Source organism: Ambystoma mexicanum, chromosome 7p (genome assembly GCF_040938575.1).
Source record: "Ambystoma mexicanum isolate Mex_15411 chromosome 7p, UKY_AmexF1_1, whole genome shotgun sequence".
Classification (NCBI taxonomy): Eukaryota; Metazoa; Chordata; class Amphibia; order Caudata; family Ambystomatidae; genus Ambystoma; species Ambystoma mexicanum.
Genome location: NC_090939.1, coordinates 626,051,156 through 626,072,541, shown reverse-complemented (window position 1 = coordinate 626,072,541; position 21,386 = coordinate 626,051,156). Strand labels below are relative to the sequence as shown.

Sequence of the window (21,386 nt, the reverse complement as noted above, 5' to 3'; positions counted from 1 at the left end):
CTAGTGGTTTGCTTTTCCAGGGGTAACCCACTCTAATTTATCTAAACCCTGGGGTCTCCCAACAGATGTGTTTAGTGTGCATGGCATCAGGCATTTCCATGAATTACAACGTGAATCTGCCAGTTTGTACCAGCTGATAAAAGCTGGCGGAGTCCATAGGCATCCATAGGCATCTATCCATAGGCATCTAATGCATATCTGCCATCATCAGAATAAGATGATGACGGATATGCATTTGTTTTTGAATGATGTAGTGGATGGGGAATGGGCATGTAAGTTTGGTCCTGGGTACCCACCTGAGCCAGTCAAAATCTTAAAAATCCCTTGGAGTGACAAATGAGGTAAAACAAAAAGTAAATCTTTTACATGTGGTTTTTCATCTTCATTTAGCACCCTGGGGGATTGGAAAATGATCCCTTTACATGCGGTTTTTACTCTTAATGTATCAACCTGGGGGATTGGAAAATTACCCCTAAATCTGTCCCAATGTTAGGGAGGATTTTTTTCTCATGGCTCCCAATTTTTGCAGATAAGGCAGTTACAATAAATGATTTGCTCAAGGGGTGAACCCAAGATTTGGTCTCAGTTAGTGATTTGAGCACTTGGCCACATATTTTACCCTGCATTGTTAAATAATGTGTTAGGGTTTGGAAAGATTAAATAGTAGTTGTACAGTACACAAATTAGATAAAACACCAACCTGACATTATATAAATAATTTTAGAAACATGTCGAGCAAAAATAGGATTATATCCTTTATTCTAAATATCCCGACAAGATCACAGCAAAAGCCTAAAAGCGTGCGTTTTTAAAACTGTATTCCCAGTGAAAGAAAATGTAACGTCATATGCTAGAGTCTTCATACACCATGTAACGTCATGCTTCCCCGCCCATTAATTATCGCCCCCATGCACACCTCTTAATGGGCAATAGTTATTCCCCAGGCACCGCTGTGCCTAGGCTAATAACCGTTATCTGCCCTTATTGTAATGCTTTGCTGCCACAAATTAAAACTTCAGGACAAACATCTGTGCTTTCCTGCAGCTTGACAGTTTACACCGTTCAGGAAAGGCTTTGGACAGCTGATGTCTGTGTGATGAAGCATCCACTACCCCAACCTCCTCTCCCGCCCACGGTACATTTAAAAGTTGGCACCACTGGAGGGATGAGACAGTGGCTCAGCGTCAGCAGACAACTGTTGGATTCGCAGTGAACAGCCGCTTCCTGGAAGAAGGTGGCAACGCGACGCCGTCGGCAAGGCAACTGGATGATGGCTACGTGAACTCGCGTGCACTTTAGTACGCCTGCGCGCTGCTCCTGTCTACTTCTTTCTCGTTGTGCTGGTGTTAGTGTCAGGTTGGCAGTAGCAGCACATGCTGAATGGCACTATTTACTAGAACCGGGCTACCACAGCGAGCCACCCACCCAGGCCACATCTCTTCGGACTGCTAAAAGACAGGCCAAAGTTTGTTGTGCTCAAAGGAGAGGCGTATCCTCCCATATCCCATAAAGTGCAGCTCTTTAAATTCACGATCTGCCACGGGATGCCCGATAGCATACACCCCGAGCAAACTACACCGGGCTCGGAGGTAGCCTCGCCACCCCTCCTTCCACTGCCTCGTCGTTTCTTTCTCGCTGTTTCACGGGGAGAAACTCCAAACCACATCCACGTGCTTATGCAAACCCCCCAACCCCTCCACATATCACTATTGCTGCAGAAAGCAGATTCGCATGAGCCCGTAAACGTGCAGCTGGACGAATTTCCTATGCGCCCGTACCACTAAAGACGTTCGGCTCGGTACCTGGGAGTGCAGTCCTGTCTTCCTCCTGCCGCGGCTGCCGGTGAACCTGGAGTTCATGGTGCTTGCTCTGTGCGTGCGTGCGGGCGTGTGTGATCCAGCCACTCTATGCTCCCTGTCCCAGTGCCGCCTTATCCACCTGAAACGCCCGCTTCCCCCGCTGCGCCCGGGGTTTCTGCCCGCTCTTTTCCAACATTTCCCTCCTTGTGGCGCCTGGACACCGTTGGCAGAATAGCTCTCCCTCCCCCTCCTACTCTGTGCACCCCTTTGACCTGGGATGCATTGTCCCTTCAGTTCCCCGCCCACACTTTAGTTCCAAACACAAGAAGGGTGCTGGCCCGGAGTCCCTCCCCCAATGCTGCCCAGTCTGGGCTCACCGGCAAAACTACTTGTCATGTATGCCCAAAGCTCGCGGGGCTGGGGAAGGGACAGCCGCCACGCAGTTCCTGTCTGGCAAGAAACTGCAAAGGTGACCCAGGAGGAGCATCCAATCTGTGATATTATATGTTTCATCTGAGTTCCCAGGGCAGTAGAATGAATAGCAACACCGCGTGAGCTATGACAGTGCCAGTGCGGGGTTACTGAAGCAACACAATAGAACTGTAAAATGCTGGCCATTGACTGTAGTAGCATGCATGTGTGTCCTGTGACTGCAGGGTTAGGGAAGGGACAGCACACCTGCACGTGTGACGTGACATCGCAGGATTGGGGGAGAGATAACATGCCATTCGAGTAGTGGCGTCCATACACAGCTCCAATGCACCCCATTCCAGCGCCCCTTCCTATTTCAGTTTCATGCCTGGCACCCAGCTCTGTCAATTCAAAAGACTGCAATCACAACCACTAGCAACCACTGTCATTGATTTGCTGGCACCCACTCGCAGGTCTGCAGTGCGCCTCAATCCTGACCAAGCAATGTTATGATGTCACCGTCAGTGACAGGCAGGTCAAGTCGAGGGAACACGGGGGTGGACGCCGTACGCTCTGCGTGATATATAAACAATTTAAAAAAAAATCCAAGAATTTTCTGAAATCACAACAAGGTGACTCCATCAATGACCTCCCCCCACTGTATAAGTCAGTGCCACAGGAAACCGTATAATTATTATTCTAAATTTGTATAGCACAAGAGACCACTGACCCTAAGGCTTAAGGGCGCTGACAGACATGAGGCATACACAGGTTAACAAACCACAAGAGAAGAGCGGGAGCCACCAGGAGTTTAATTAAACAAGTGTGTCTTCAGTCCTTTTCTCAAAACTCAAATAGAATTCTCCTCTCTCAGTTTCAAGGGAAGATTGTATTATTATTATAAATTTAATAAATAGCTTAGCTCTGCTGTATGGAGGTACTGATCCTGTATTCACATCCCAGGGGCGAGATTCCCACGGTTGCTGATGATCTGTCACAAGTTATCAATAGCACCTGAAAGGCTGCTTCTGCGAAATGTACACAAAGTGGTATCTCTGCTCTGCTGCCCAAGGTGTTGGACATAAAGACCATCAAGGCTCTGCAAAGACCAAAGCGAGACTGAAGGAAAAGGCATGGTTTCGCAACCTTGAAAATCAGGTAGAAAACCTAATACAGAGGTAAGTCTGGGGTCAGGACTCAGCACTGGTCGTTCACCCTCCACCCATTGAACTCCCTGTCCAAAATGTAGGCCCTTGACAAATGTAAGCATGGATTTTGGTACAATCAGCACTGAACAGCCCTTTGTCGTTATCAGTGATCAATGTGCTTGCTATCGGGAAGTGGACTTTGTTTGCTGCACAGTGGCAAGTGACACTATTCCTGCTCTGGAGAAGGTGTTTGCCACACAGTCTAGCAGAGGAGATATCAACAACGGATCCTCTTCTCACAGGGGAGACTTCCAGGAGCTTTTGTCATCGTTGAACATCAAGAACAGGCGTATAACACCAGTGTGGCCTAGGGCTAATGGAGAGGCGGAACACCTTATGATTACCCTCAATACAGTGTTCAGAATCACCCAGGGACAAGGAAACTGTATCCACACGCCTTTATATCAGTTGTATTTTTATTTTCTTGAATTTTTATTGTTTATAGCGCGATCATGGCCTGTAGGCAGCGGAGCGCTTCACAGAGTTCAGGAGAAGACAGAGGCTAGCGTCGAGCTAGCCTTTTTAACAGTAATGCAGTACTGTGGGGGATTGTCAGGGTTTCCTGGGAGAGGAAGCGATGAAAAAGCCATGTCTTCATTATTTTGCGGAACTGCATGATGGAAGGGGCAGTACGAGCCTCCAGGGGGAGTGAGTTCCAGAGTGGTGAGGCATAGCAGACGGACCGCTTTCTGGTCCTTTCGTTATGGGTAAGCATGGACTCACCTTTTGATGGTCGAACTACAGGAGGTGCAGGAACCTCCTGAGATAGGGAGTTTGGCTGCCAGGTTAGGTGGGGTTCCGTTGGAGACTGCTTTGCATGTGATGCACATGGTTTTAAAGAGAATTGTTGCAGAGAGGGGGAGCCAATGGAGACCACATAGGATGGGGGTGATGTGGTTGAATCTGCGGGCACCCACGATAAGACGGGCTGCGCCATGGTGGGCAGCTTTGATGGGAGCAAGGTACGTGGCTGGGAGCCCAGCAAGGAGGGCATTACCCCATTCAATGTGTGAGACGACCAGTGCCTGGACTACTGTACAGAAGTTAGGAGGGCGGATGAAGGGTTTGATTTTCCAAAGTGTGGAGATATGCAGCCAGGCGGTTTGGGCTTTTTTGGCCTCATGTTTTTGGAGGGAGAGACCTCTATTGACAATGAAGTCTAGGGATTTGGCTGAGTTGGTCAGCATGGGAGTGAATCCCTCTAGTTTTATGTTGTTGAGCCAATTTTGGACGATCTGTTGTTGTGAGGAGTGTGGGGTAAGCACACACTCAGTTTTGGTGGGGTTGAGTTTTAGGTAGGTGGATGGATGACATCCAGGTCTGAATGGTGTCCAAGCATCAGCACAGACAAGAGATGTCTTGTTCCTCCAGGAGTATTGATGGACTCCAGACACATCCATGAGCGTGTGGTCAAGGGGGGCCCTCCTGTAGAGATGCCTATGGGACACTCAGAACTCACCCTACATGACGGGTTGTGTGACATGCTTCAGTAGTTTGTTGTTTACATTATTGGTATGATAAAGTAGGGATGTTATGACATCACCAGAATCAATGACGGGTGTAAGTGCGATGATGCAAAAGGTATCAATGTGCACAGTGAATAAAGGAGCCCACCCGTGCCGGGGTGTGGCAGTAAGAGGCACCCGAACTACAACTCTGTGTGCAATGATTCGTAGGTGCATGCCAGCAGACCCACACGGCACACAGGGGGCCGCTTTAAAACAATGAACAGCACCAGCTACTAGTCAAGTACTGACCACGTGACGGAACACAAAATTAATCTGTCCCAGGTTTGAGTAGTGTTGTATTCTGTCTGCGGATGTATAGAATCAGGCAGACGTTGAGTGGAAGGAGAGGGTACCTGAGACCCCCTGCTCCCTTATTCCTACACTTCCTGGGTAGGCCCAGTCACGGCTGCTTTGGGTCCAGGGCCCCTGCCCCGGGGCACCTGTGCGGGAGCACCTCCAGGAACTGTGAACCCTTTCGTACGGGACTATCTCTGGGTGCCGCGATACCCTCGTACACACCCTGCATAGCAAAACCAGGGGTGATTAAGACTCAATTTTGTGAATCACAGACTCCATTTTGTAATAGTAACTGGCTATTAGGGGTTCACTCCAGCCTGCAGCCCTCCCTGACGAGCGCACACAGTAAGAGAGAGCCTCCCCCCACCTCCTCCCCTCTGCCGTCCACACAGCTGCTTGGTTCCCATGAGAAGGCTGACTGCGAGAACATAACAAAATCTACACTGTATCACTCGCCTTCCGACTCCCTTCACTGACTCAGATACAGCCCAGAGCAAGGGCCAAAGCAAGGGCTATCTGTCTCTGTAAACCTGCCCCACACCCCACAGACCCTGGCCATAAAAACATAATCCCCCGTGCACTCTAGGGCAAAGTCAACAGCTGGAAGACCCCTTAAACCTGTGAGCCTTCTTCTCCCTCAATCAAAGCAAACACGTACAAACCTGATAGTAGAATTAAGAGGCCTATGAGTAAACAATGTAAATGCAATGTAAATACATGTACGTGTGTAACTGAAGCTCTTATGATAACCTGTTATGTGAAAGTGCAATGTACGTCTACCTATGACTCTGAAATGCTCGTAACAATGAATGGCAACATCACAATGTCTAACGAAATATAAATCTTTACATACTAGCACACGCTAGCTCATATTTGACAAAGCTGAATGTAATGCACGTATTATGCTGCATAAGTATAATGCAGAAGTTAGTCACTCCTAGCTGGTACCCTCATAGATCCTTAGCCACAACCTGCACGTTTTATGAATAAGTGAATCTCAAAGAAATGTTTTAACACTCAGTTATTCATTGACAAATTCTTTGTCTCTTTTTTATAGTAAAAACATTTAGTCATTTAAAGATGAAAGCATGCTTCGAATCTATGTAACTCAAGTGCAAAACAGCCAGCCACATGTAAAAAGCTGTATGTTAAATGTATTCTAAAAGGCCTTGAGCCATAATATAGCATGAGATCAAACAGCAAAGGGGGCCTCAACTCGCCCAGATAATTTTTGATGTCGACAGAAAGTTAGTGATGTTTGGACATTCAGACACTGGACCCCCACAATGAAGTGCTCCTTGAAGATACTGAATGGACACCCCCGACCATACAATGACCCCTTAACCTCCACCCCTTGCCTATTATATTCCGAATACGTTTGGACAGGGGAGTAATACTTTTGATAGAGGCAAATAATTCACGACCAGCAATAAATAAGACTGCCTTAGAACACTGTTTTCACAAGTGTTAAGATACAGGCCTTGCCGCCGGGCGAACAGGTCAGAGTTCTGAATGGATGAGAATGTGTGGCCACTAGGGCAAAATGTTGCAAAGATAGGATGTCAAAGAATCAACATGGATTACCAGGCTGATGAGCCCAGCTGAATGTTTGACCCCAAGCACCATGTCATCTCGTCACATGCAAGTGGACCAATCAGCCATCACCGACCCTATAGCACCTATAGGTGTCTACTCTTAGTGACCAATCCCGATTCATTCTGTGCCTCTTAGGCCTCCCCTCTCTTGGATGACAAGAACTGTATAAAAATGAGTTGTAACATGTTTACTGCAAAGCACTCGGCGTGAGCAGAGTAGATTCTGTTTGCCCTAATTTAGATAAAGCCTTGAATCGCACTCTCACTTGGTCTTGGTCTTATTCCCTCCTTTATTGACTCTGTTGGGTGATTTGCCAGCAGTATTGGGGGTCTCTCACGTGATAACTGATTTGTAGTAGCATGTTTATTTCTCTACACTAGTCTTCCCTGCCTAATACTTGGCAGAAACTGCCTCTACTTTCTGAGTTTAGGGCCCTTTAGGAATGTGCATAAATCGAAGCTGCTGCTCTATTTAGAACAAAAGGCCAAAGCCATTTTGGAAAAAGCAGATGCTACCACTGAAAAGTTAATAACCAACCCATTGAAAGTCAAAAAAGAGATCGAAACCATGGACTGGATTGTAACCACTGAAAGTCTGCGCCTGATCAAGCCATGGAACAGCTTCCTGGTGGTGGATAAGAACCTGGGCTCTTTACCAAATTACTTGGTGAAATTCCCAGATTAGGAAATCAGAGGTAATTTCCTGAGAGCCTGCCTCAATGTCCTTCATAATGGGGAAATATTGAGTATAAGAGGACAGGGGGACACAGCAATCACACTATGCAATGTCTGCAAGAATCCAGCCAGGCACTGTCTGAGGCACCTTTTGATGGAGTGCTAGGGCACATGGGAAATAATATTAAATTACTTCTTGTTACAATTTAGCGGGTGGGACAAACACTCATGAGGCAGTTTGGTTAACAAAACAGGCTTTATTCAGTCAACTTCAAAGTTGAAGAGGAATAATGTCCCATTAATTCTAAGGATTCTGCGTAGGTAGCTGTTGTATGTGGCGAGTTATCTTGTCGTTGGGCTTGTTTGATAGCTATTCCAGCTTACGGATTTAAAAGAAGGCAGTCTGTCCCCACTTCCAGCCCACAGTACTTTAGATTCCCTCCTTTTTGCTAATATACGTTCTTTTCAAGTCTCTGAACTCAGTTTTATCAGACAGGGTCTTTGCTCTCTCCCCACTTGATGATATAGTGAGACTTTGCACAGATGAGATATGGGGAGGGGAAACTGTTCTTTCCCTATGGTATCTCCCACGTATTACAGGATGCCTCACACGGGATCCTAGTTTCCCAGCTGACTTCAGTCTATACATATATATAGCTGCAGTTCCTCGATTGGCCTCTGGGCCCGGTAACGTTTGCTTTTATTTCTTTACAGGCCTCCCCTGTGCAATTTCGCTGCTTATCGTCCATCAATCAGCTGCGCTTCTGTTTGTCCGGGTACCTCGGCAGCTTCGGTAATTCCCTTCTCTCACTTCTTCGCTCGATCTCAGCGCTGCATACCTCAGAAGATCGTCGCTCCGCCTTCTCCGTCAGATTCTCTTCGGCCGGCACATCAGCTGTCCTCATACGCGTAGCGACGCGTATTCTCAGGTCTTCCCCATATAACCGCTCGTCATTGGGGTTTCTGCTCCGAACTCCTCCCACACAACGGAGGGGGTCAGGACGAGCCGCGGATCTCCCTCTCTTCTCTCACACGGGATAGCGTCTCTTGTCTCAGACTGTCATGACCCGGCGAAATTGCCCCTTCTGGACCTCATGGTCATTGTCACTCCTTGTTCCTCCCAACATGGCCGTACCAAGCTCCGTGCTATGCACTAGCTTTCACGTCGTGGCACGTACTATAAATTGGTCACGCCGCTGCGGGTCCGCGCGTCTCAACGCTATCTTCGGTAGTGACCCGACGTGTGCTTACTCTCTACATTGGTTTCCTTTGATCCTCTTACTTCCTTCCTTGCCTTTTATCCTGTTCCTGGATTTCCCCCCCTATTTACTCGTTGATCGCTATCCTGGATACCCTGGAACCACAAACTTCCCGGAACTCTGAACGCGTCCTGCAACCTGACGAGGCTCGGGCGAGCCTATTCAAGACCCGAATGATCCACAGGAAGAGTCCTGCGGCTGAACAAGCGAGATCCCGATCACAGGTGGGACGGGGGGAGATTTACGACAGTTTGAGACGCCAAACGATCAATACGGATTCTACCATGGAGAATGCTATTTAGGACCTGATGCGTGGAATGCAAGAACTTTCCACAGAGATGCAGAATTTAAAAGCCGAGAATGCGGCGCTAAGACAGCTTGTCTTGTCACGTAACTCCGCGAACAAAGATAGCGTATTATTGGGAGGAGTGGTTGATAAATACGACGGTTCAACAAAGAACTTACGTGGATACCTGGATTCTTGTTTGGTACCTTTTACCTTCAAGCCCTACTATTTCTCAACTCCTAGGGCTAAGGTGGGCTTCATAATATCGCATCTTTCCGGTAATGCCTTTACATGGGCCACTCCTTCACTCAATTCAGGGGATGCTCTCCTGGATGATTATGAAGGGTTCATCGCGGAACTCAAGACCATGTTCGAACGTCCAGAGCTGATCCACGGTGCTCAAGAGAAGTTACTTGACTTCCAACAAGGATCCCAAGACATGTTGACCTATGTTACCAGATTCAAACAGCTAGCCAAAGAGGCGGACTGGCCCCTGGAAGCCAGTTTTACCTTGTTTCGCAGAGGTCTAAATGAAGAGATTAAGGACGAATTAGCCAGGGTGGCACGTCCTAGTTCATTCCAGGCCCTCCTGGACTTGTCTATGCAAATAGACTTCAGAATCCAAGAAAGAAAGGCCGAAAAGAAAAAGAATAAAGTCTCAATTCAAAGAAACTCCCCAGAGAACACTACAAGGACAGAATCTGCCAAGAATCTGAGCACTGATTCTGAACCCATGCAACTTGGAGCCTTTCGTGGACCAATTTCCCCGCAGGAAAGGTTAAGAAGGATACACACAGGCGTATGCATGTATTGTGCCTCAGATAAACATCTAGTTAAAGAGTGTCCTCTGGCTCCTCCCCGACGCTCGGGAAACGCCAGCTCCCGATCCTAAATGGAGCAAGGTTTCGGGAGATCGATGTTTGCTTCACATCAATTCCATCCTTGAACTCTCCTGGACAAAACAAATTGGTGATATTACAGGCCTTTTTATCGCCATCCAAGGACAAGGTCTACCCCATACTGGCCTTGGTGGATTGCGGAGCAATGGGAGTCTTCATTGATCAAGATTGGGTCAGAAGTCATAACATTCCATATGAAGCAAGAAGTTTTTCACAGCCAGTGGAAGCAATTGACGGAAGACCTCTTTCCTCAGGACCCATAAGTCTGCAAACAAGGGAGATCCATCTTTCCATAAATCATCATCAAGAAAGGATTGTGTTTGACATTATAAAATCAGCCCATTACCCCTTGGTTCTGGGCAGGTCCTGGTTACAAAGGCACAACCCATATATTAACTTGACGGCCCGATCCTTATTCCTGGGCTCGGAGTTTTGCATGAACCATTGTTTAAACCTGGATACCTCAGTCACAGCTCCTATAAGTCTACCAAGGTGTCCAGAGACACCACTCATGGTTTCCAATATTATACAAGTTCCAGAGATCTATCAAGGGTATGCTGATGTATTCTCTACTGCCATTGTTCAAGCCTTACCTCCACAGACCCAAAGACTGTGCCATAGATACTGAACCCTCAGCAGTGATTCCCTTTGGCAGGATGTTTATCCTTTCAGAACCCGAAAAGAGAGCCCTCCGGGAATACCTAGACCCTAATCTTGAGAACGGCACCATAAAACCTTCAAAATCACCAGCTGGTGCTTCATTGTTCTTCGTTCCAAAAAAGGATACCAAAGAGCTCAGACCTTATCTGGACTATCGGGGCCTAAATCAATACACCCTGAAAGACAGATACCCACTACCCCTGATCTCGGATATCCTTGAAGCTGTGAGAGGTGCAATGATATTCACGAAACTGGATCTCCGAGGTGCTTACCATTTGATCCGTATCCAGGAAGGAGATGAATGGAAAACAGCCTTTAGAACACCCTTTGGTCACTTTGAATACCTAGTCATGCCCTTTGGTCTGACTAATGCTCCCGCAGTCTTCCAGCATTTTATGGATAGGGTGTTCTCTGACATGTTATTTCTCAATGTTATCGTCTACTTGGATGACATATTGATCTTCTCCAAGGACTCCTTGAAACATGAAGAACATGTAAAAGCAGTACTTCAACGTCTCCGTGAAAATCAACTCTTAGCCAAACCAGAAAAATGTTTGTTTCATGTTACATCAGTTCACTATCTGGGATTTGTCCTTAGGTCAGAAGGAATTAGTATGGACCCTTCAAAGGTGAAGGCCATACTGTCTTGGCCCGCCCCAACATCTGTTAAGCAAATACAATCCTTCCTGGGGCTTGCCAACTTCTACCGGAAATTCATTCCCACCTTTTCCGAGATTGTTCAACCCATTGTTAATCTCCTGAAGAAAGACGTTCCATTTAACTGGTCTATACCACAAGACAAGGCATTCCAAAGCTTGAAAGAAGAATTCACTCAGGCCCCCATCCTGGCACAACCTGACATAAATCGTCCTTTTCTAGTGAAACTGATGCCTCCAATCACGCCATAGGAGCAGTTTTAAAACAAGAATCCGATGATAAGTTGGAACATCCCATTGCTTATCTCTCACGGACCCTGACCACCAGCGAGACTCACTACTCAGTTCTGGAGAAGGAGTTATTGGCTATTCGTCATGCCTTCACTGAATGGAGACATTTACTCCTGGGTGCTAAATATCCAGTTCAAGTCCGTACTGATCATCGAAATCTTCAGGTCCTACAATCCATGGAGTGCAGGAACAGTAGACAAGCTCGATGGGCCTACTTCTTTGCTCAATATCAATTTCAAATTTCACATGTTCCTGGATCGCAAAACTTGATTGCCGATGCCCTTTCTCGGCGTCCCGACTACGTTCCCTTGGAGGATAAGATCTATCCTAAAATGTTTCCACCCACAATCTTTGTAGCTCAAGCGATCAATCTCCTGGAAGAAATCAGAGCACAGACTCAATTATCTGAACTCTGGAAGGACATATCGAAGAAAAATCCCTGGCCTCTGACAATCAAGGAAGGATATTTATTCAAGAACAATTCAGTGGTCATTCCGACAAAAGAACTTCAACAGAAGGTAATGAATCTATGCCATGATACTCTTCACTCAGGCCATCGAGGAGTAACCAACACCTTCCGTCTTATACAAAGACAGTTCTGGTGGCCAGGGATGAAGTCCAGTGTAGTTCAATACATCAAGACCTGTGCTATTTGTAGTCAGAACAAATACGATAATCAGAGGCCGGCAGGTCTGCTTCTACAACCTACGTTGCCAACCAGACCCTGGGAAGTTATTGCCACTGACTTCATTGTTGAATTACCACCTTCCAGAGGATATACAACCATCATGGTAACCATTGACTTGTTCACTCATCTAGCTCATTTTACACCATTGTATAAACTACCATCTTCCTCAGAACTTGCTGGAATTTTCCTGGAACATATTTTTCGTCTTCATGGCCTTCCTTCCAAGATTATTTCGGATCGGGGACCTCAGTATATTTCACAATTCTGGAAACATCTCTTTCGTGTTCTAGGAATCCAATGTGCCCTTTCTTCAGGCTATCATCCACAAACCAATGGGGCAACGGAACGGGTAAATCAAACCCTGGAACAATATCTACGTTGTTTTGCCACCAAGGTTCAAGACGATTGGTCTCTCCTTATACCTTTAGCCGAATTCTCCTACAATAACTCAGATCATTCAGCTCTCAAGATCAGCCCTTTCTATTGCAGTCAAGGTTATCACCCGTCTGTTTTACCATCAGTTCTTCCAGAATCTACTTCGGTACCTACCCTTGACTCTTGGATTCAGACTCTGATCGACTTACAAAGAGAGGCAAAGGATCAGTTAGAACAGGCCCAGACTCGAACCAAAAGATATGCGGACTCTAAGAGAAGACCATCACCTTCCTATTCAGTTGGCGATCAAGTCTGGTTAGCCTCGAAAATGTTACCTCGACATCTACGACCAAACAAATTAGCTCCTTGCTATTTTGGTCCATTTTCTATAAAGGAGATCATCAATCCTGTCTCCTTCCGACTTAAGCTCCCGGATTCCTGGACGAAGATACATCCAGTCTTCCATACTTCCCTGTTGAAACTCTACGTTAGTTCTACTCGAAAACCCTTCAAACCCACACCTGTTGTTGTGGACGACCAGTTGGAATATGAGGTGTCCAGGATATGTGATTCCAGGTATAGGAGGGGTCGACTACAATATCTGGTCGAGTGGAAAGGCTACCCCCCTAGCGAGAGAACATGGGAACCAGTTTCTAATTTAAAGACCCCTCGTTTGCTCAGAAGATTCCATCTTATTCACCCAGGCAAGCCTGGAGGAACCAGTCTTCGGAGGGGGCATGCTGTCATGACCCGGCGAAATTGCCCCTTCTGGACCTCATGGTCATTGTCACGAAGGGCTTGTACTCCTTGTTCCTCCCAACATGGCCGTACCAAGCTCCGTGCTACGCACTAGCTTTCACGTCGTGGCACGTACTATAAATTGGTCACGCCCCTGTGGGTCCGCGCGTCTCAACGATATCTTCGGTAGTGACCCGACGTGTGCTTACTCTCTACATTGGTTTCCTTTGATCCTCTTACTTCCTTCCTTGCCTTTTATCCTGTTCCTGGATTTCCCCCCCTACTTACTCGTTCATCGCTATCCTGGATACCCTGTAACCACGAACTTCCCGGAATTCTGAACGCGTCCTGCAACCTGACGAGGCTCGGGCGAGCCTATTCAAGACCCGAACGATCCACAGGAAGAGTCCTGCGGCCGAACAAGGGAGATCCCGATCACAGGTGAGACGGGGGAGATTTACGACACAGACGCTCACACTTCTTGTAACATGACACAAACTCTGTGTCTTCCCAGATTGCGGGTTTTAGCCAACGGGCTATCTTCTTCAACTCTAATGGCACAACGGGTGCCAATCAACTCAGTTTCTTCAGTATTTTCTCAGGGGATATTTCAATATGCCCATTCATACGACGGTTCTTCCTCCTCCAACACCGGCCCCTGTTCAAAAACAAAACCATCAACGCCAGTATTAGAGAAAGACACCTTTTCTTCCTCCCCTCATCCTATTGGCTTGAAACCACTGTCAGTCAAACCTGTTCACTCCCTGGTGACACTGATGACATCATCCTATTGTTCTATGCTTGCTGTGATGCTGGGCCACCCCAGAGCTCCCAAGGGTCAGATCCTTCACTTCATCACAGACCCTTCCTTCCGAGCTCTTACGTTCGGGAAGAGCATGCATCCTAGATAGAAAATCCACTTGTGCCATTCCACGACCAGGCCGATGTACAGTTTTAAATGAATATGGCTGAAGGGATAGAAACCACCTTAACACTCTAGGATTTGTATCCTTGTTTCTAGATAGCCACACTAGGGGAGCATGATCTGTAACCAAAGTGAATGGTCTCCCTAGCAAATAGTATTTTAGGGCTTCTATTGCCCATTTTACAGCCAGACACTCCTTCTCGATGGTGGCATACTCCATCCCGTTAGGTAACAGTTTACGACTTATAAACAAAACTGGTCTTTCTTTATCTCCATCATTCTGAAATAGGACGGCCCCCAGACCATAACCTGAGGCATCCGTATGTAGGAAGAAGGGCATCTTGAAATCAGGACATTTTTAACACTGCCTCGTTCGAGAGAGCATTTTTTAGACCTTCAAACGCTTTCTCAGTTTTTTCATTTCTCCAATCCCTTTGACGTGGAGCCGTCGACTTCAATAGATCAGTTAATGGAGCAGCAATCTTTGAAAAGTGTGGGATAAACCGTCTGTAATAACCCACGAAACCCAGAAACGCGCTCACTTGCCTAGCATTGACTGGCAATTGCAAACGCTGAATTGCCTCTACTTTTTCTCTCTGGGGCTTAATTAGTCCTTGATCCACCAGATAACCCAAATATTTAGTATGGAAATTGGCTAGGTGGGACTTCTTTGGATTAATGTGTAATCCTGCATTTTGTAGTGTACACAGTATGGCATTCAAATGACAAATGTTCCGTCCAACTCTGACTGTAGACAATAATGTCATCCAAGTATGCTCCCACATAGCCTTCATGTCCCTTTATTAGAAAGTTCATCAGCCTTTGGAACGTTGCCGGAGCTCCATGAAGGCCAAATGGTAGCACAGTAAACTGATATAAGCCGGTGGGAGAAGCAAAAGCAGTTTTCTCTTTATCTGCTGGATTCAAAGGGATCTGCCAATATCCTTTGGTTAAGTCTATCGTTGTTAGGTATTCTGCTTTCCCCAACTTCTCCAAAAGTTCTTCAATACGTGGTATGGGATATGCGTCGAATTTTGATACTTCGTTCAGCTTTCGGAAGTCCATACAGAACCTTGATGTCCCATCCGATTTGGGTACGAGGACTAGGGAAGAACACCACTCACTATAAGACGGCTCAATTACTCCCAATTTGAGCATTTCCTGGACTTCTTGATTAACAGCCTGGACCTTTGCTTCGGGAATTCTATATGGACGAAGTCGCACCTTGACTCCCGGGTTTGTTTGGATATGATGACAGGTTAATGTTGTTCTTCCGGGGAGTGATGAAAATATCTCTGCATACTCTTCCACCAAAGTTGACAGCTCATCCTTTTGACTAGTACTCAATTCTGGATTAATATTCAATGCATCTTTTCCTACTTCCTCTCCGATGTTAGGTGTACACTCTTCCGTCATTTCATCCACATTGATCATAGCTATTGTTGGCACAGGATCAACCCATTTTTTTTAACATATTGATGTGGTAAGTCTGGAGCTGTATCTTCCTTCTGGGTTGACAAACCCGATACATTACGGGACCCAAAACTTCTTCAATGGTATAGGGTGCTCTCCAGGAAGCCAACATTTTATTCTCTGTGGTAGGTAGGAGAACTAGAACTCGGTCTCCTACTTGGAAACTCCTCATGCGAGTCTTTTGGTTATAGTAATGCTCTTGGTTAACTTGAGCTTGAGGGAGATGACTTTGTGCAACCGCTTGAAGTTTCTCCACCCTCTCCTTCAATTGCATAGCATATTCTGTAATTGTGACTTCTGAGTTGGGTTGTTCTTCCCAGTTTTCTCTTAAGATATCTAATAGAGTTCTTACCGGTCTGCCAAACAAGTGTTCGAACGGCGCAAATCCTGTAGAAGATTGTGGTGTATTCCTTAACGCCATCAGAATCCAAGGAATTAGCCTATCCCAATTACGTTCTCCGGGTAACATTGTTTTTCTTAGCATTTGTTTTATGGTCTGGTTATATCTCTCTACCAGCCCATCTGTTTGGGGGTGGTACACTGCTGTTTTAATCTGTTCTATGTGGAGGGTGTCACAAACCTGTTTCAATACGGCAGACATAAAATTGGTGCCTCTGTCCGTTATGATCTCCTTAGGGATGCTGACTCTTGCAATAAATGGGACCAATACGTCACAGACTTGTTGCGCATTAATAGATCGTAAGGGAAATGCCTCTGGGTATCGGGTTGCATAATCTACGATCACCAGTAGGGATTTATGACCCCGGCTTGTAGGGTCTAGCGGTCCGACTATGTCCATTCCGATCCTATGAAAAGGTTCCAATATTAGGGGCATAGTTTGCAAAGGTACCTTCTTAACATTGGCTTTATTCTTTTTTTTTACACTCAGGGCATTGTTGACAGAAGCGTGCCACTTGCCCATATACCCCTGGCCAAAAAAACCTAGCGAGTATCTACAGGGTAGTTTTTTCCAATCCTAGATGACCTTCTCCTAACTGGACATGTGCAACTTCCAGCACGGACCTGGTGTATTTGTTGGGAACTAGCAGTTGTCGAATTTCTCCTTCGGCGGGGTCGGTGACCACCCTATAGTATAATCCTTGATCTTTAATGAAGTATGGTCCCTTCCCACTTGTTTTCTCTCCTACCGAAGCTCTAGCATTTCTTAATAGAGGATCAAGTTCCTGTGCGGTACGAAAACTGTCCCCCTGATCCTCAATACTCCAATCAACTGTCACGGGACACATGTTTCTTGCAATCCATTCCCGTTTCTCCCTCTGTTTTTCCAAGCGACTCTTCTTCTGTTTATTGGATTTCGACATAATATCTTGATGGTGGAAGGGTGCCTCTTTCAACCATCCTTTCTCAATTTTCTGAATAAGACGTGGTAGGTCTGGTACGTCGGATCCGACTAGCAGGGGCTCTGGAAGCACCGGCATCACAGCTGCTCGTACCCCCATCTCTTACCCGACAAGCCTTAAGTGAATCTCTTTAATTGGGATTCTGAACCCATGCAACTTGGAGCCTTTCGTGGACCAATTTCCCCGCAGGAAAGGTTAAGAAGGATACACACAGGCGTATGCATGTATTGTGCCTCAGATAAACATCTAGTTAAAGAGTGTCCTCTGGCTCCTCCCCGACGCTCGGGAAACGCCAGCTCCCGATCCTAAATGGAGCAAGGTTTCGGGAGATCGATGTTTGCTTCACATCAATTCCATCCTTGAACTCTCCTGGACAAAACAAATTGGTGATATTACAGGCCTTTTTATCGCCATCCAAGGACAAGGTCTACCCCATACTGGCCTTGGTGGATTGCGGAGCAATGGGAGTCTTCATTGATCAAGATTGGGTCAGAAGTCATAACATTCCATATGAAGCAAGAAGTTTTTCACAGCCAGTGGAAGCAATTGACGGAAGACCTCTTTCCTCAGGACCCATAAGTCTGCAAACAAGGGAGATCCATCTTTCCATAAATCATCATCAAGAAAGGATTGTGTTTGACATTATAAAATCAGCCCATTACCCCTTGGTTCTGGGCAGGTCCTGGTTACAAAGGCACAACCCATATATTAACTTGACGGCCCGATCCTTATTCCTGGGCTCGGAGTTTTGCATGAACCATTGTTTAAACCTGGATACCTCAGTCACAGCTCCTATAAGTCTACCAAGGTGTCCAGAGACACCACTCATGGTTTCCAATATTATACAAGTTCCAGAGATCTATCAAGGGTATGCTGATGTATTCTCTACTGCCATTGTTCAAGCCTTACCTCCACAGACCCAAAGACTGTGCCATAGATACTGAACCCTCAGCAGTGATTCCCTTTGGCAGGATGTTTATCCTTTCAGAACCCGAAAAGAGAGCCCTCCGGGAATACCTAGACCCTAATCTTGAGAACGGCACCATAAAACCTTCAAAATCACCAGCTGGTGCTTCATTGTTCTTCGTTCCAAAAAAGGATACCAAAGAGCTCAGACCTTATCTGGACTATCGGGGCCTAAATCAATACACCCTGAAAGACAGATACCCACTACCCCTGATCTCGGATATCCTTGAAGCTGTGAGAGGTGCAATGATATTCACGAAACTGGATCTCCGAGGTGCTTACCATTTGATCCGTATCCAGGAAGGAGATGAATGGAAAACAGCCTTTAGAACACCCTTTGGTCACTTTGAATACCTAGTCATGCCCTTTGGTCTGACTAATGCTCCCGCAGTCTTCCAGCATTTTATGGATAGGGTGTTCTCTGACATGTTATTTCTCAATGTTATCGTCTACTTGGATGACATATTGATCTTCTCCAAGGACTCCTTGAAACATGAAGAACATGTAAAAGCAGTACTTCAACGTCTCCGTGAAAATCAACTCTTAGCCAAACCAGAAAAATGTTTGTTTCATGTTACATCAGTTCACTATCTGGGATTTGTCCTTAGGTCAGAAGGAATTAGTATGGACCCTTCAAAGGTGAAGGCCATACTGTCTTGGCCCGCCCCAACATCTGTTAAGCAAATACAATCCTTCCTGGGGCTTGCCAACTTCTACCGGAAATTCATTCCCACCTTTTCCGAGATTGTTCAACCCATTGTTAATCTCCTGAAGAAAGACGTTCCATTTAACTGGTCTATACCACAAGACAAGGCATTCCAAAGCTTGAAAGAAGAATTCACTCAGGCCCCCATCCTGGCACAACCTGACATAAATCGTCCTTTTCTAGTGAAACTGATGCCTCCAATCACGCCATAGGAGCAGTTTTAAAACAAGAATCCGATGATAAGTTGGAACATCCCATTGCTTATCTGTCACGGACCCTGACCACCAGCGAGACTCACTACTCAGTTCTGGAGAAGGAGTTATTGGCTATTCGTCATGCCTTCACTGAATGGAGACATTTACTCCTGGGTGCTAAATATCCAGTTCAAGTCCGTACTGATCATCGAAATCTTCAGGTCCTACAATCCATGGAGTGCAGGAACAGTAGACAAGCTCGATGGGCCTACTTCTTTGCTCAATATCAATTTCAAATTTCACATGTTCCTGGATCGCAAAACTTGATTGCCGATGCCCTTTCTCGGCGTCCCGACTACGTTCCCTTGGAGGATAAGATCTATCCTAAAATGTTTCCACCCACAATCTTTGTAGCTCAAGCGATCAATCTCCTGGAAGAAATCAGAGCACAGACTCAATTATCTGAACTCTGGAAGGACATATCGAAGAAAAATCCCTGGCCTCTGACAATCAAGGAAGGATATTTATTCAAGAACAATTCAGTGGTCATTCCGACAAAAGAACTTCAACAGAAGGTAATGAATCTATGCCATGATACTCTTCACTCAGGCCATCGAGGAGTAACCAACACCTTCCGTCTTATACAAAGACAGTTCTGGTGGCCAGGGATGAAGTCCAGTGTAGTTCAATACATCAAGACCTGTGCTATTTGTAGTCAGAACAAATACGATAATCAGAGGCCGGCAGGTCTGCTTCTACAACCTACGTTGCCAACCAGACCCTGGGAAGTTATTGCCACTGACTTCATTGTTGAATTACCACCTTCCAGAGGATATACAACCATCATGGTAACCATTGACTTGTTCACTCATCTAGCTCATTTTACACCATTGTATAAACTACCATCTTCCTCAGAACTTGCTGGAATTTTCCTGGAACATATTTTTCGTCTTCATGGCCTTCCTTCCAAGATTATTTCGGATCGGGGACCTCAGTATATTTCACAATTCTGGAAACATCTCTTTCGTGTTCTAGGAATCCAATGTGCCCTTTCTTCAGGCTATCATCCACAAACCAATGGGGCAACGGAACGGGTAAATCAAACCCTGGAACAATATCTACGTTGTTTTGCCACCAAGGTTCAAGACGATTGGTCTCTCCTTATACCTTTAGCCGAATTCTCCTACAATAACTCAGATCATTCAGCTCTCAAGATCAGCCCTTTCTATTGCAGTCAAGGTTATCACCCGTCTGTTTTACCATCAGTTCTTCCAGAATCTACTTCGGTACCTACCCTTGACTCTTGGATTCAGACTCTGATCGACTTACAAAGAGAGGCAAAGGATCAGTTAGAACAGGCCCAGACTCGAACCAAAAGATATGCGGACTCTAAGAGAAGACCATCACCTTCCTATTCAGTTGGCGATCAAGTCTGGTTAGCCTCGAAAATGTTACCTCGACATCTACGACCAAACAAATTAGCTCCTTGCTATTTTGGTCCATTTTCTATAAAGGAGATCATCAATCCTGTCTCCTTCCGACTTAAGCTCCCGGATTCCTGGACGAAGATACATCCAGTCTTCCATACTTCCCTGTTGAAACTCTACGTTAGTTCTACTCGAAAACCCTTCAAACCCACACCTGTTGTTGTGGACGACCAGTTGGAATATGAGGTGTCCAGGATATGTGATTCCAGGTATAGGAGGGGTCGACTACAATATCTGGTCGAGTGGAAAGGCTACCCCCCTAGCGAGAGAACATGGGAACCAGTTTCTAATTTAAAGACCCCTCGTTTGCTCAGAAGATTCCATCTTATTCACCCAGGCAAGCCTGGAGGAACCAGTCTTCGGAGGGGGCATGCTGTCATGACCCGGCGAAATTGCCCCTTCTGGACCTCATGGTCATTGTCACGAAGGGCTTGTACTCCTTGTTCCTCCCAACATGGCCGTACCAAGCTCCGTGCTACGCACTAGCTTTCACGTCGTGGCACGTACTATAAATTGGTCACGCCCCTGTGGGTCCGCGCGTCTCAACGATATCTTCGGTAGTGACCCGACGTGTGCTTACTCTCTACATTAGTTTCCTTTGATCCTCTTACTTCCTTCCTTGCCTTTTATCCTGTTCCTGGATTTCCCCCCCTACTTACTCGTTCATCGCTATCCTGGATACCCTGTAACCACGAACTTCCCGGAATTCTGAACGCGTCCTGCAACCTGACGAGGCTCGGGCGAGCCTATTCAAGACCCGAACGATCCACAGGAAGAGTCCTGCGGCCGAACAAGGGAGATCCCGATCACAGGTGAGACGGGGGAGATTTACGACACAGACGCTCACACTTCTTGTAACATGACACAAACTCTGTGTCTTCCCAGATTGCGGGTTTTAGCCAACGGGCTATCTTCTTCAACTCTAATGG

At 46.3% G+C, this 21,386-nt stretch overlaps 1 protein-coding gene across 5 annotated transcripts in view; it reads right to left on the bottom strand.

The window, feature by feature from the left end:
• TSGA10 (testis specific 10) overlaps positions 1-21,386 on the bottom strand; it is a 539,078-nt gene that overhangs the window by 394,135 nt on the left and 123,557 nt on the right. Inside the window, exon 1 of one of the 5 annotated variants that reach the window (XM_069636641.1) lies at positions 1,803-2,001. The exons of the other annotated variants lie outside the window; for them this stretch is intronic. Coding sequence (XP_069492742.1) covers positions 1,803-1,859 — 57 coding nt within the window. The 5' untranslated portion in view covers positions 1,860-2,001. Of the gene's footprint in view, positions 1-1,802; positions 2,002-21,386 lie in introns of those variants that run through there. 5 annotated transcript variants of the gene reach the window in all.